Source organism: Marmota flaviventris, chromosome 7 (assembly GCF_047511675.1).
Source record: "Marmota flaviventris isolate mMarFla1 chromosome 7, mMarFla1.hap1, whole genome shotgun sequence".
Taxonomy (NCBI): Eukaryota; Metazoa; Chordata; class Mammalia; order Rodentia; family Sciuridae; genus Marmota; species Marmota flaviventris.
The window spans coordinates 122,146,535-122,161,300 of record NC_092504.1 but is presented as its reverse complement, the minus strand read 5'-3'; the positions used below and the strand labels follow the sequence as shown (position 1 = coordinate 122,161,300).

General features: G+C 33.1%; 1 protein-coding gene across 3 annotated transcripts in view; it reads right to left on the bottom strand.

Moving 5' to 3' along the window:
* The window catches only part of Prmt9 (protein arginine methyltransferase 9), a 45,730-nt gene that overhangs the window by 18,625 nt on the left and 12,339 nt on the right, over positions 1-14,766 (bottom strand). For all 3 annotated transcript variants that reach the window (XR_011708028.1, XM_027926779.2, XM_027926780.2), the window contains 3 exons: positions 6,957-7,149; positions 4,915-5,098; positions 2,276-2,993 (listed from right to left, as the gene is read on the bottom strand). Coding sequence is in view for 2 of the 3 variants with exons in the window: in XM_027926779.2 (XP_027782580.1) it covers positions 2,276-2,993; positions 4,915-5,098; positions 6,957-7,149 (1,095 nt within the window). In the remaining variant the exon portion in view is untranslated. The remainder of the gene's footprint in view (positions 1-2,275; positions 2,994-4,914; positions 5,099-6,956; positions 7,150-14,766) is intronic.

The window sequence follows — 14,766 nt, the reverse complement described above, 5'->3', positions numbered from 1 at the left end:
TTTTTGAAACAAATGAGGACATACAATATATCAAAATCTCTCAGATGGTATAAAGTAGTTCTAAGAAGAAAATTTAGAACATTGAGTACCTAAATAAAAAAATAGATTCCCAAATAAATAAGCTTATGTTCTAATTCAAAGCCTTAGTAAAGGAAGAACAAACTAATTCCAAAGTCAGTGGAAGATAGGAAATAAATAAGATCAGAGCCAAATTAATGAAATAAAGACTGAAAAAACAACTATTTTGAAAAGTTGTACTCTAATAAACTGGAAAATCTAGAAGATATTGGCAAATTTCTAGATATATGACCTGCCTAAATCGAACCAGGAAGATACAGAAACCCTAAACAGATCAATACAGCAATGAAAAGTCTTAGGGGAAAAAAAGGCAAGCCCAGGACCAAATGGACTTTCTGCTAAGTTATCTCAGAAGTAATACCAGTCCTGCTAAGTGAAATAAGCCAGACTCAGAAAATAAAGAGCCAAATATTTTTCTGATATGTAGAAGCTAGAGCAAAATAACAGAAAGAAAGCAGTAAGGGGGAGGAGGGTTTAATATCATAAAGATATAGGTAACATCAATGGAATAGGAGGAGGAGAACAAGAGGGAGAAAGAAAAGACAGGAAAAGGGAAGAAATATGAAATGAATTTAACAAAATCACATTATACACATATATGAATATATACAGTAAATTTCACCTTTATGTACATGTAGAAAGAACAAGTCAAAACTAAATAAATGAGTGAAAGGAATATCAGTAACACAGAGGAAGAGAATAATGGGAAGCAGGAGAAGAAGCAAAGGAAGAGAGAGTTTAAAATCAAATTCCTCACATGTATGATTTTTTAAAAATGTACACAACTACTGTTTGCAACTATAATGCTCTAATAAAAAAAATACATACATAAGTTATGTAGTAGTAAAGGAGTACTATGTCTCTAACCTACTCTCAAAAAAGAAAAGTAGAATAAAGAATCAAAGAAAATTATAAAATAAATAAAAGAAATGTAAATAATCTGTAAATATGTGTAAAAAGTACTCTGTACTACTCTTGCAATTTTCCTGTAAGTTTAAATTAAATCAAAACTAAAAATAAATCATTTGGGAAATATAAGACTTTCCAAGGTGACTATCAAAAATAAGTTAAACTTCATTATGTAAGAAATTCAGAGTTGAACTATCTTCAAAGACATTTAACCCAGTATTCTCATCTAACAAAGAAATTATACAACTTAGTAAATTCAGGAACAAATCTGATACTGGATATGAACTCTTTTAGATCTTGTTTCAGGTCCATCTGTTTAAAATTACACACACAATTATATGTGTATATACTTAAGCCTCCATAGCTCCATAATTTATTTAAGATCAGAGCCAGTATAATAATATATACATACAAGATTGTTTAAAAAGAAAATCACAATGGTTGTTTTTATTGGTTCACACACACAAGCAATAAATGTGAGTAACAAAAGAAACTGCATATAAAATCTGACTATAATTAACTATGTAAGCAAAATACTTTTTTCCCAGGTTTGTCAAGTATCTTCCTTGAATAGATAATTTAACTTTATACTATTTCAATCTTGGGTCTGCATTCCCACCGTTCTTTCTTTTAATACAAAACAACCCTCTCCCTATAATGTAAAATTTTAATCTGTAAAAATGTATTTTTCATAAGTTTGGGATTCCAACTGTTATATATTGCCTTCTTTGCAGATCTCAGCATCATAACTAAAGGACTTTGAAACATAGCCAAATTTACTTTCTATATTAAATAATAAGGCCAAGTTTACATTGAGGAACATAAGTTAAAGGAGAAATACCTTTAGCTTTAGAGAGAGAACTATATTATAAAATAAAGACATTAAGACTCAGGAGTACTGGTACTCGTTCTCAAGAATGAGTTCTCCCAATATATCATCAAACATGAACACGTTTCTTACATCATAAAAGATAAATTTGTTTTTTTAATCTTTTTCACCCTGAACATCTTACCTGTTTTAATAGATTTTGACCTAAGTCCTTATATTAACATAGGCTATCCTAACACAAAGTAGACTTTGTTCTTCACTCCTACAGTACAGAGATTTCTTCAGGGAAAAAAAAAATCAGTAATAATATGCACACAGAGGTAAACATGAAATCACAAATACAATGCTTGACCAACACACAATGGCCTTTCATTTTTATGGTTGTGCCCTTAAAGAACTAAAAGAATTTATGTGATGTTTGAGACTGAAAAAACTAAAAATTTCTATTTTGTGGTTTACCTCGATATTGCAGCTTTTTCCATTATTTCTTGCTGAATGAGCCCAGATGGCTCGATGACATCCAGTATGATTATGCTCCACAACTTGTCTGATTTGGGCCTTTGCAACACAGCAGATTCATCCTCCACATGTCTCAGCCAAAACTCAAGTGTTCCTTTAGGAAAGTGATTGGCTTCAGATATGAGGTCCAGAGCAATACGATGCTGGTCTTTTTCCACAGAACTGTAAGGCTTAACCTGCCCGAGTGTGCCAGCAATTATAGGCAGAATAGAGAAGCCTTCAGACACATCTAACACATATAAAGGTTCGGAGGTGCTCTGCACAGTGTTTTGCCTTCCAGTTCCTGAGCTCATTTCATTATCCTCACAGTGAGGATCCATCACCTGACACAGTTTTTCTGGAGTCAATGAAGAGAATACCTTTTTCATTGCCATTTTAAAGCCTTCATGATATGGGATGTTATTAAGTAAAGCAATTTCTGTGGATTCCAATACACATATTTGCTCTCCAGCATCTGGCTTGCTGGTCTGAAGGTTAGCCAGGGCACTACAGAGTTCAGCCTCCTTTCCCGAAGATAGTAAGTCTGTATCCTTAGTAAAACTTTTTGTAACTTCCATTTCTTGTTCCAAACTTAAAACACTGATACTTTGGATTCTTAGGTAACAGTCTTGACAAGATACTTCCATTGTCACATGATCTCCAGGCTTCATCCAGTAGTCTTCATTAATAAGAGAGAAATAGTATAACTGATTAATATGGAATGCTTGTTAGCCTGAAGATCACATAAACATCTCCAATCCCCCCCATTTAATCCACAATTCTTTTAATAACTACAGAAAGGATTACATTTATTAATTTACTATTTTAAAAAACTAGGAAAATCTCACCAGCTTTACTAGGGAAAAACTAAAATTTGGAAATTCGATTAATTTGTACCATAACAGAAAGACTTAAGAGCTCTATTACTGGACTGTAACACTATCAGTATTATAGGTTTGTTTTGTTTTGTTTACTGCTATCAATAGGTACCACCATAGGGAAGATGGGTCAGGGAGGCGGGGCAGATGGCTGCAGGGAATTCTCAATCATCTTTGATAATAAAGCTAACAAAACTAAAGAGAGACAAAATTAAGGAATCAGATGAGATTGGGCGCGTTCAGGGTGGTATGGCCATAGAAAAAATTCAGGAATCAAAATCAAATTTCACTTTAACTTAACATGACATTCTTTTCTCTAAGAAAAATTTTCAAAAAACAAGTCAGCATTCATCAGAATCCTGTTTGAAATATTTCTAATCAGTTAATTTTTAGATATTCTTGCATGCTTAGGAATTTCAAAGTGTAAGAAAGAACTATGTTCTACAAGTACTCTTTTCTATGAGTTTCACATGTGGTAAAACTTTACAATGAAAATGAATAATCATAATACCTTCTCACCAGCTCTAGAACCAGTTAAAAGTACAAGTTGTTATTCTTACATTTAAACATTTTAAATGACTCTTCTCCAAAAATACTTTTTAAAAAATGACAATTCGAGCTGGGTTTGTGACTCAGCAGTAGAGCCTAGCATGTTCAAGGCCCTGGGTTCAATCCTAAGCATCACATAAAAATAAATAAATAAATAAATAAATAAAAGTTATAAAAAACAATTGATAAAAAATATTTTTTTAAATGACATATAAGTTAACTCTGAGAGAAAATAAATATACAAATATAAAATATATGTTTGTGTGTGTGTGTGTGTATAATTTATTGAGTGCCAATCACTGTGGTAGACATTTCATACCCTTTATCTCTAATAATTCCTACAATAATACTGCTAAACGTAGACAGTGCCATCTCATTTATATATATATATATATATATATATATCACAACAAAAATGGAGAAATGACTAGCAAGGCCAGTCTACAGGGAGTCAGTAAGTAGCAGATTTGAGATATGAATCCAAATCTACCAATTAAAAACATCACACTAGCCACACACTATACAGATCCATAACTTAATGACCTTGTCAAATTAGATCCCTAGGAGACTAAAACGAAATGTACTGCCTTTCTACTTAAAAAGGGTAGAGCTTTTCTATATAATTCAACTGCTGTAAACTCACTGAAACTCATCAAATTGCTGTAAAAAAAAATTTCCACACAAAAATTATCTTTAATACAGAACTTCCTTAGTAAATTCATTCATCCATGAACTCCCTGAAGTGCCAGCTTTTGTTTATTAGTATGTGCATATTTATGACTGAGTCTCCACAGATGTTATCAGATACATCAAGGGGTTAAAACTCCTACACTAAAAGCATTTTCCAATACTTTCCATTAAAAACACAAACAACAGCAAAAACAGCATTTCTTTCACTTACTGATAACTAAAAAACCAGTGATAAATATTCTTGAGTGGTATGTAACAGAGTTGGTTTTAATCTCTCTTCTTTAACTACTTATATTAATTATGTATATCTACTTTTGAAAAAAAAAAACTTCTCAAAGATTTAACCAACTTCCCTTGACTGAAAACTTCATATCCAAAGTTTTATGAGTTTTGTTTTTTCCCTTTTTAGTCATGATTTGAATACTCAGAGCATTCAAGCAACACTTTTTTAAAAAAACAAAACAAAAACTAGACAAGACCTACCTGGAAGGTCCTGCACAGGGTAAACAGCCTGTTCCCAACATGTTTCCTCACTAGGACTTGTGGATAAACTGTGTTCATCATCGAGCTGAAGCACAAACCAAACCACAACAGCATCTAATGTGCCTTCTTTAACAACAGGAATAGTAATTGAGTCAGGTTTTTTAGTTGCAAGACTTTTTAATTCCTTAGAGAAAAAAATGTAAAATGAATGAGAGGATTTCATACACTGAACATCCCTGAAATAGCCTTCCCAGCACTCTGAAGCAACCAGTAATGTGGATATCTAAAACCACCTCAAGACTACTGGATCAGGAGTTTTGATCTGTTATATTAGAGTATCACTCAGCTACTCAAAGAATAGGCAGATAGACATCGCCACTGCAAGAAATTTCGTGATATATTGGATGACAAAGCAAGTAGCAAAGTCACAAGAATTATTTTGTTTAAAAAGGGATGATGGTGGCCTAGGGTTGTGGCTCAGCCACAGAGCACTGGACTGACACGTGCAAGGGCCTGGGTTCGATCCTCAGCACCACATAAAAATAAATAACTAAAGGTACTGTGTCCAACTACAACTAAAAAAATAAATATTTTTTTTAAAAAAAGGTGTATAAACAGAAAATTCTAGTCTGAAAGATACACTCCAAACTCCTGACCTGAGGAAGAGGGGCCAAGATTTAAAAAGGGAAGAAAAATACCAGAGCTTTTTCATTTTCAATTCTGTATGGCTTGAAAGTATTGTTAAACAGGCAGGTGATGCTTTCAAAATTAAAACCTTAATAATGTATATGGCAAAGAAAAATTAAAATAATAAAAGGATAGCTTTGAGGTAATCAGCAACTACAATGGTGTTATTCCCTATTGGAATGTTGCTCAGATTATATACTTATACTTTCAGTCTTCCTAACAATTATACTTAGGAAGAAGACTGCTCTGCCTCAGGAAGCAAAACCAAAATATTAAAATTAGTTGGAGAATACCTCAATAATAACCAAACAACAGTTATTAGAGGATAAAGCTTCTATTAAATTTTTTAAATCTTAGGCTAAAATGACCTTCACAAAATCTTCGGTCCCCAAGTGGCTTCATCTAAAACATCTGTATACTTGAACATTTAACCTTAATTAAAGAGCTTCATGGAGCTGGGGTTGTAGCTCAGGGTAGAGCACTTGCCTGGCATGTGTGAGGCCCTGGGGTTTGATCCTCAGCACCACATATAAATAAATAAATAAAATAAAAAATCTATTTACAACTAAAAAAAAAAAGACCTCATAAAAGCGTTCTATGTGGCCTTTCTCAATTTCTACCACATACACAAATACAAACTAGGGTGATCAATTTGCCCTGCTTTTCTTAAGACCACCCTAGTTTTAAAACTGAACATCCTCTGTCTCAGGAACTCCTCAGTCCTGGGCAATGGAATGGCTAGTCACCATAATGCAAATTTAATCTTGAAATTTGGATTAGTGTTCATTTCAAGGAATACTATTAGTTTAAAAAGGCATCATGACACAGAGAGAAAAAAAAACTTGGTCTAGAAGTCTTGCCCTTGCATTTCCATGCTGAATATTCTGGCAGAAACTGTTTAATGTGATAAATAGTTTCCTCATCTGGAAATGGGGTTGTAGCTCAGTGGTGAAGTGCCTGCCTTGCACATGTGAGGCACTGGGTTTGATCTTCAGCACCAGAGAAAAATAAATAAAATAAAGGTACTGTGTCCATCTACAATTAAAAAAAAGTTTCCTCATCTGTATAGCACAAGGATAATTCTAATTCTTCTGAAACATGGTATTAGAGCTCTCTAAGACAAATGTGAAAGCATTTGGCAAACTATATATCCCAATAAATCTTAGGAAATTTTTATTTGTGCTTGAAGTGAGTGAATAATTTCAGGAGGGAATTCTAATTACTCTCTTATCAATTCTTTATATATCAGAAGCAAAATCTTATGCAAACTCATAAAAATAAGATTGTCCTATCCATTAAACAATGCATGAAATTTAATGCTTAAAAATCATAATTGAATTTTTTTGTTTTTTTACCTGAAGATTGTTAAAATCTACTTTCATAATTTCAAAACACTCTGTCAAAGCCAAATATCCTCCAGGAACTCGACTCATCTTTTCAGTTGTATAAGGTTCAACCGTTTCTTCATTATCTATATAAGAATAAGCTGGACTCTGAAATTTCACATTTTTTGGCAAATGGATACCAACAATATCCTTAAGGCCTACTCTGTTGAGAGACAAAATAAGGGAAGTAGGTGAGAAAGATTTTTTTTTTTACATCAAGTAATATCATCTAATATTGAGTCATAAAAAATACATATAAAAAATGAAATAAGATATCATGGGCATAGGTTTCTTAAATTATGTACATAATCACTAGCTATAAAAGACAACAAATGACAGATATAAAGAACTTCTGCTCAGAAAAGGACATCCTAATAAGTAAAAATAAAAATCACTGAATGAAAATATTTGTAATACACATATTCAATCAAATTTTAGACACTTCACAGAAGAACACATCTAATCAGGTGGCATACACTTGTAATTCCACCCAAAGAAGTCGGAGGCTGAGACAGAAGGATGGCAAGATCAAAGCAAATTAGCAAGGCACTAAGCAACTTACTAGGACTGTCTCAAAATAAAAAGAGCAGGATATGTAGCTCAATGGCAAAGTCCCCTAGGTTAAATCCCCAGTACCAGGGGGAAAAAAAAGAACAAATCCAGTAAGTACATTAACAGTTGCTTGGCTTCAATAATCCCCAGGGTAATGAAGTAAAAACCATAATGTATAGTACACAACCCCTAGAAGGGGAAAAATAAAAGTCAAGTTTTATTTGTTCATGTGTTGATGAGGATACAGTCCCATACTACTTGTAGGAATATAAATTAGTAAGTCCACTTTGGAAGATGGTTTTGCAGTACCCACTCAAGTGAAACATATCTATTAGAGAATCACCCTTAACGTGGTATTTGGCTTTTCCACTTCTGGGACTATAGCCAAAGAAATTCATACATTAAAAGAACATTCAGGAATGTTTGTAGCAATAATATTTTACCAAGAGTCCACTGATACAATTTAAATGTCCATAAATAGTGAAACAGACAAATAAATATATTGTAATATATTCATACAATGGAATTTTATGTTCAACAAACTGAGCCTAACAACATGGATATGTTAAACAAAAGAAACAAGGCATACACACACACAATCACACTATATAGTTTAATCTGTGTAAAATTCAAAAGAAGCAACACTAATGTGTAGTACTGGAGGTCAGGATAATGGCTACTTTTGAGGGAGCAGAGAATGGCAAAGGAAAGGGATTCTTCCTGGAGACTTTCCAGGATGGTAGTAATGTTCTGGTCCCTGATCTGAATACTGGTTACACAGGTATATATCAATTTCGTGAAAATTCACAATTGTATAGCTTATGCATTTAGTATAAAGATGTCTGTGTCAATAAATTTACATTGAAAATAACATTCCATGACCATTTTGTAAAAAGAAAACACTCCAACCTCATCTCACCTCACAAGGTTTTTTTTTTGGTGGGAATGCTGGGGATTGAACCCAGGGGCTTGTACATTCAAGGAAAGCACTCTTCCAACTGAACTATATCCCTAGCCCCCAGAAGCATTTATGTTTTAGTCTATTTGCCTTCATAAAGTTATAGAAGTTTAGTTCCCTTCTAGAAATTTTTTTATTATACTCTCAAAAAAAGGAGTCATCAAATAAAATTAAGAATTTTAATAACTTAAGTCACAAGTTATAAAAACAAAAAAGATGTGACAAATAAGTTCCTTTTGGTTTATTACAAAATACATGAATATAGACTTACTGCTACAACTTCATATAGAAAGAGAATGTCAACCTTCACAGTACTCCTATCCTTATTTCTTCACTGGTGTTTGATGCATATCTTTCCATACCTTCTTCTTTACATTTGAGTGTAATATGTACATATATTGCTCAAATATATATAAAGATACATTACACATATTTTACTTTGCTCTTAACTTTTTAATTTTGTAAATTATTTTAAATCTATAGACAAGTTTCCCAGACAATATAAAGAACTCTCATACCCTTTAACCAGAATTTCTCATACCGTGTTTTTTGATATTTTGCCACATTTGCTTTATCACACTCTTTATTTTCTTCTAAATTATCTGAAAGCAGGTTGCATTCACCATGCCTATTCATCCCTCAACAGATACACTTTCAGTGTATATTTATTACAAGTAAAGATATTCTCTTAATCACCATAGTTACCAAATCAGTATTTTCCAATCTATAATCCACATTCAATATCTCTCAACTATCTCTTTAATCTCCTTTAATGTGGAGATTTAATGTTCCTTATCTTTGCTTTTTCTCTCTCATGACAATGAAATTTTTTAAGAAGGTAGTACATTTTTTGGCTCCATCTTGACTTTGTCTATGGTTTCCTCATAATTAGGTGCATACTTCTGGGAGGCAATACTATCTATATAAAGGGGGTTTCCTCACCAAGAATCTTAGCTTGGTCACTTGGTTAAAATGCTGTATGGTTTCTTCACTACACATTTACAATTTTCCTTCTGTAATAAGTACATTTGAAAGATACTCTAAAACCACTGAATACCCTGCTTCTCATTAAATTCCTTCCCTTGACTTAAGAGTCAATTCTTGATTCTTGCTTCTATCATCTGTGCATGAGGATTGCATAATAGTCATTCTGCATCATTTTTTTTTCTGTATTATTAGTCAGCATTCCACTGTAAGGAAAAGGTATCTTTTACCCCCATATATTTATTTATAATCTGCATATTATAAGCAGAGATTCATGAACTCTCATTCAATAGCTTCAATCTTAAATAACAGCTCTTACTTATTTTGGTACTTAAACTGTCCCAGATTTGACCAGTGGTTAACCCTTCAAACATGCTCCTGTGTTCCTTTAAAATTCCCAGGATGATGATGATGATGATGATGATGATGATGCTTTTAGCATTTTCTTGCTTTTTGACACAAGATGTTTTAGAATCATCTTGAATCTAACATGCCCTAATCCTAGAATCAGCCATTTCTCCAAGGAGATATAAGGTCCTGAATCTTGCTCCTAGGATTATGCCTTATCAGATTCATATATGGAATACCATAAACTTGTTCCCTTGCTGTTCATGTACCTTGGCTAATTCTTTTGGACACTTGTATAATATTATAATAGGTGACTGTTCTAATCTATTAAATATTTTCTTGTTGATAAACATTCAGATAGGTTTTTGTTTTTGTTTTTTTCAGTTATAGTAATACAGTGAATACCCCTGTACATTAATCATCATACACATAAATGAGTGTTTGTCAGGAGAGATTCCAAAATGCAGAAATGCAGTGCCAAGGACTTATAAACATCTCTAATTTTTTGTTAGAAAATACCAAATTGAGCTACTAAAATGTTGCGCCCAAAGTGTGTAAATTTTCCCCACATCTTCAAAAAAGCAGTTAAAAATATTATCCCATCCAATTTCCATTGTGACAATTATATTCCTTCTTTGTTTTAAGTTACAAAATTTTTACCTCAGTTTGTCACCTGTCTTTAAAAGTACTGTATATTTTACAGACTGATTTTTTTTCTTTTTAATGTAGTCCAATCTGTCAATATTTTATGGCTTCTGGATACTACCCTGTTTTGCAAGATCTTACTGAATTAGAAGTAAGGATCTGTTTTCCCCAAATGAAGCTAATACCACATTTACTGATCAGTTTGCTCTTTCCCTACTAATTTGAAATACTATACCTGAAATCTACAAAGGCCTGTACATCATACAGGCCTTTGAAATTTTTTACTATCACTCATGCACTTTCCTCTGCATCAATACATTATTGATTTTATTCCTAGGTTTTTATAACCAAAAGGTGAGTTTCAGCTTTCTCTGTTATTTTTAAATATTTGTTTGCTCAGGTAAGCAACAGATTCAGCTGATTAGGTTCCCTGAGGTAATTTTATAATTATGATTTACAAACATTTCTACCAGGTAAAACAATTGCACTCAAATATATCTTTTTCAGCATCTTTCTTCACCAACCTCAACCCACACTGCTCAATTTCAAAAACACAAATTCTGGACCTGACTCACACAGAGCTACTCAATCAAAATGGACGGCATTTTCAACATTACAAAAGCTCCTCTATGTTTGTTTGCACTCACTCACTCATTTGCTATATAAGTAAATCAACAATGAAATTACCCTTTTTCAAAATAGTAGATATCAGCTATGTAATTTCTATTTTGCTCAGGCCAACGATTTTAGTGGTTTTCCTATAAAATATAAGAAGGAACTATTGAAGGCATGTTATAGCAAGAAATCTCAAGGAGACACAGCCTAGCTTTTCTGGTGGGCAGGGCAGCCACAAATGTTCAGAGTTGAAAAGTGTACATCCCTTTAACTCAGAAATCTCTTACAAAGGAATCTATTCCAAGAAAATAAGAGACAAGACTGCAAAGATGCTTATCCTGGGTCTTAAAAGGAGAAAAGCAGAAGGCCAGGCATGGTGGCTTATGCCAGTAAATCCAGCAACTCCAAGGCAGAGGCCAAGGGACCACAAGATAGAGGCCAGAACTGACAACTTAGTGAGGCCCTTGCAACTTAGTGACACCTGTCTCAAAATTACAAAAACTGATAGGTATGTAGCTTAGTAAAGAACCCTTGGGTTCAATCCCCAGCACCAAGAACAAAGAGGCAGAAAAGAGGAAGCAACCTAAAAATGTTAAACTCATAACATTAAGAAATTGATTTTTAAAAAATCACAAACCAACTCTATTAACATGAAGAGGCTCACAAATAAAGAGCAAATATACTGGTATTTTGGAACAAAATTAAGTTTACACACATTTATTTACAAATAGTTGACATTCAACCTGTACATTATCATTCAGCCAGTTTGCTAATTAAGCACTGTATGGTTGGTATCTTGTGCCCACCAATCCTTAAACATTCTTGTTATCATCCAGTAATGAGAGACAAAAAGATTAAGGAACAATATGCAATAAAAATGAATTGTAGTTATTTACTGGTGAGGGATTTAGGATGATTTTAATTTTCTTCTTTTATTCATTAATATTTCCTAAATTATTATTAAGTTATTGGGGGGAAAGAACTTCTTAGATCCTAAAATTTCATCCCTCCCAAACACTAATCACAACATTAATGAAGTTATCAAGAAAAATAAGCCAACAACTACAATTCATTCCCACACTAGTAGTTTTAATTCCAACTTCATCTGAAATCATTCTGAAAATATTCTGTACATAAATCTATTACACAACTAAAGGACACTATGTTGTACCAATAATTTTCCATTTTAAAAAAGAAGCTGGCTTTATGGGGCTGGGGCTGGGGCTGAGTGGTAGAACACTTGCATAGAATGTGTAAGGCACTGGGTTCAATTCTCAGCACCACATAAAAATAAAATAACGGTCCATCAACCACTAAAACATATATTTAAACAAGCAAAGGAGCTGGCTTTAATTGTAGAAGTTTATTTTAAAACAAAATTATTAAATAGGCAAAAATAAATTAAGCCTAAACGTATGAATTTCAAGGTCAAAAAACTTCAGATCCAAAGAGAAGGAGAGAAAACTCAAATTACTAACATAAGTGATGAAAAAGGAAATATCACAACAGATGCTACAGAAAACAGAATATAATAGAAATTATTTTGAAAACTTGTACTCCTATAAAATAGAAAATATCAAAGGCAATGACAAATTTCTAGAGTCATATGATTTGCCCAAATTCAATCAGGACTATCTACACAATTTAAACATATCTATTTCCAGTGACGAAACAGAAGATGCCATCAAAAGCCTATGAACCAAGAAAAGCCCAGGACCAGATGGATACACAGCCAAGTTCTACAAGACCTTTAAAGAAGAACTAATAGGGGATGGGATTGTGGCTCAGCAGTGGAGCACTCGCCTAGCACAGGCGGGACCCGGGTTCGATCCTCAGCACCACATAAAAATAAAGGCATTGTGTTGTGTCCATCAACACCTAAAAAATAAATATTAAAAAACAGAAGTTTAAAAAAAAATTAAAAAAGAAGAAGAACTAATATCAATACTTTTCAATTTATTTCAGGAAATAGAAAAAGAGGAAGCACTTCCAAACTCATTCTATGAGGCCAATGTCATCCTGATTCCAAAACCAAGCAAAGGTAGGTACATCAAAGAAAGAAAATTTCAGACCAATTTTTCTAATAAACATAGATGCAAAAATTCTCAATAAAATTCTGGCAAATCAAATACAAAAATATATCAAAAAGATAGTGCACCACAATTAAGTGGGGTTCATCTCAGGAATGCAAGTTTGGTTCGACATACGGAAATCAATAGATGTAATTCATCACATTAAAAGACTTAAAGATAAGAACCATATGATGATCTCAATAGATGCAGAAAAAGCATTTGACAAAATATAGCACCCCTTCATGTTCAAAACACTAGAAAAATTAGGGATAACAAGAACATAACTCAACATTGTAAAAGCTATCTATGCTAAGCCCCAGGCCAAAATCATTGAAAACAGAGAAAAATTGAAGGCATTCCTCTGAAAACTGCAATAAGACAGGGATGCCTTCTTTCACCACTTCTATTTAACATAGCTCTTGAAACACACTGGCCAGAGCAATTAGACAGATGAAAGAAATTAAAGGAATACACGTAGGAAAGGAAGAACTCAAATTGGCACTATTTGGAAATGATTCTATACCTAGAAGATCCAAAAACCTTCTAGAACTAGTAAATGAATTCAGCAAAGTAGTAGGATATAAAATCAACACCAATAAATCAAAGGCATTTCTGTAATCAGTGACAAATCCTCAGAAAGGAAAACTACCCCATTTACAATAGCCTCAAAAAAAAAAAAAAAATACAATACTTGGGAATCAACCTAATGAAAGAAGTGCAAGATCTCTACAACAAAACTACAGAACACTAAAGAAAAAAACGAAAGAAGACCTTAGAAGATGGAAAGATCTACCTTGTTCTTAGATAGGCAGAATTAATATTGTCAAAATAACCATACTACCAAAAGCACTATATAGATTTAATGTAATTGCAATCAAAATCCCAATGACATTCTTCATAGAAATAGAAAAAGCAGTCATGAAATTCATCTGGAAAAATAAGAGACCCAGAACAACCAAAGCAATCCTTAGCAAGAAAAGCAAAGCAGGTGGCATTACTAAACCAGACCTTAAAACTATACTACAGAGCAACAGTAACAAAAACAGCATGGTATTGGCACCAAAATAGACTAGTAGACCAATAGAACAGAATAGAGGACACAGAGACTAACCCACCATAATTAGTTATATTATATTAGACAAAAGCACCAAAAACATACATTGGAAAAAAGATAGCCTCTTCAACAAAAAGTGCTGGGAGAATTAGAAATCCATATGCAACAAAATGAAATTAAACCCCTATTTCTCACCATGCACAAAACTCAACTCAAAATGGATCAAGGACCTAGGAATTAAACCAGAGACCCTGCGTCTAATAGAAGAAAAAGTAGGCCCCAATCTCCATTATAACGGATTAGGCCCCTACTTCCTTGTTAAGACTCCTATAGCGCAAGAATTAAAATCAAGAATAAATGGGATGGATTCAAACTAAAAAGCTTCTTCTCAGCAAAAGAAACAATCAGTGAGGTGAATAGAGAGCCTACAGAATGGGAGCAAATTTTTTCCACTTGTACATCAGATAGAACACTAATCTCTAGGGTATATAAAGAACTCAAAAATAACACCAAAAAAATAAATAACCCAATCAATAAATGGGCCAAGGAACC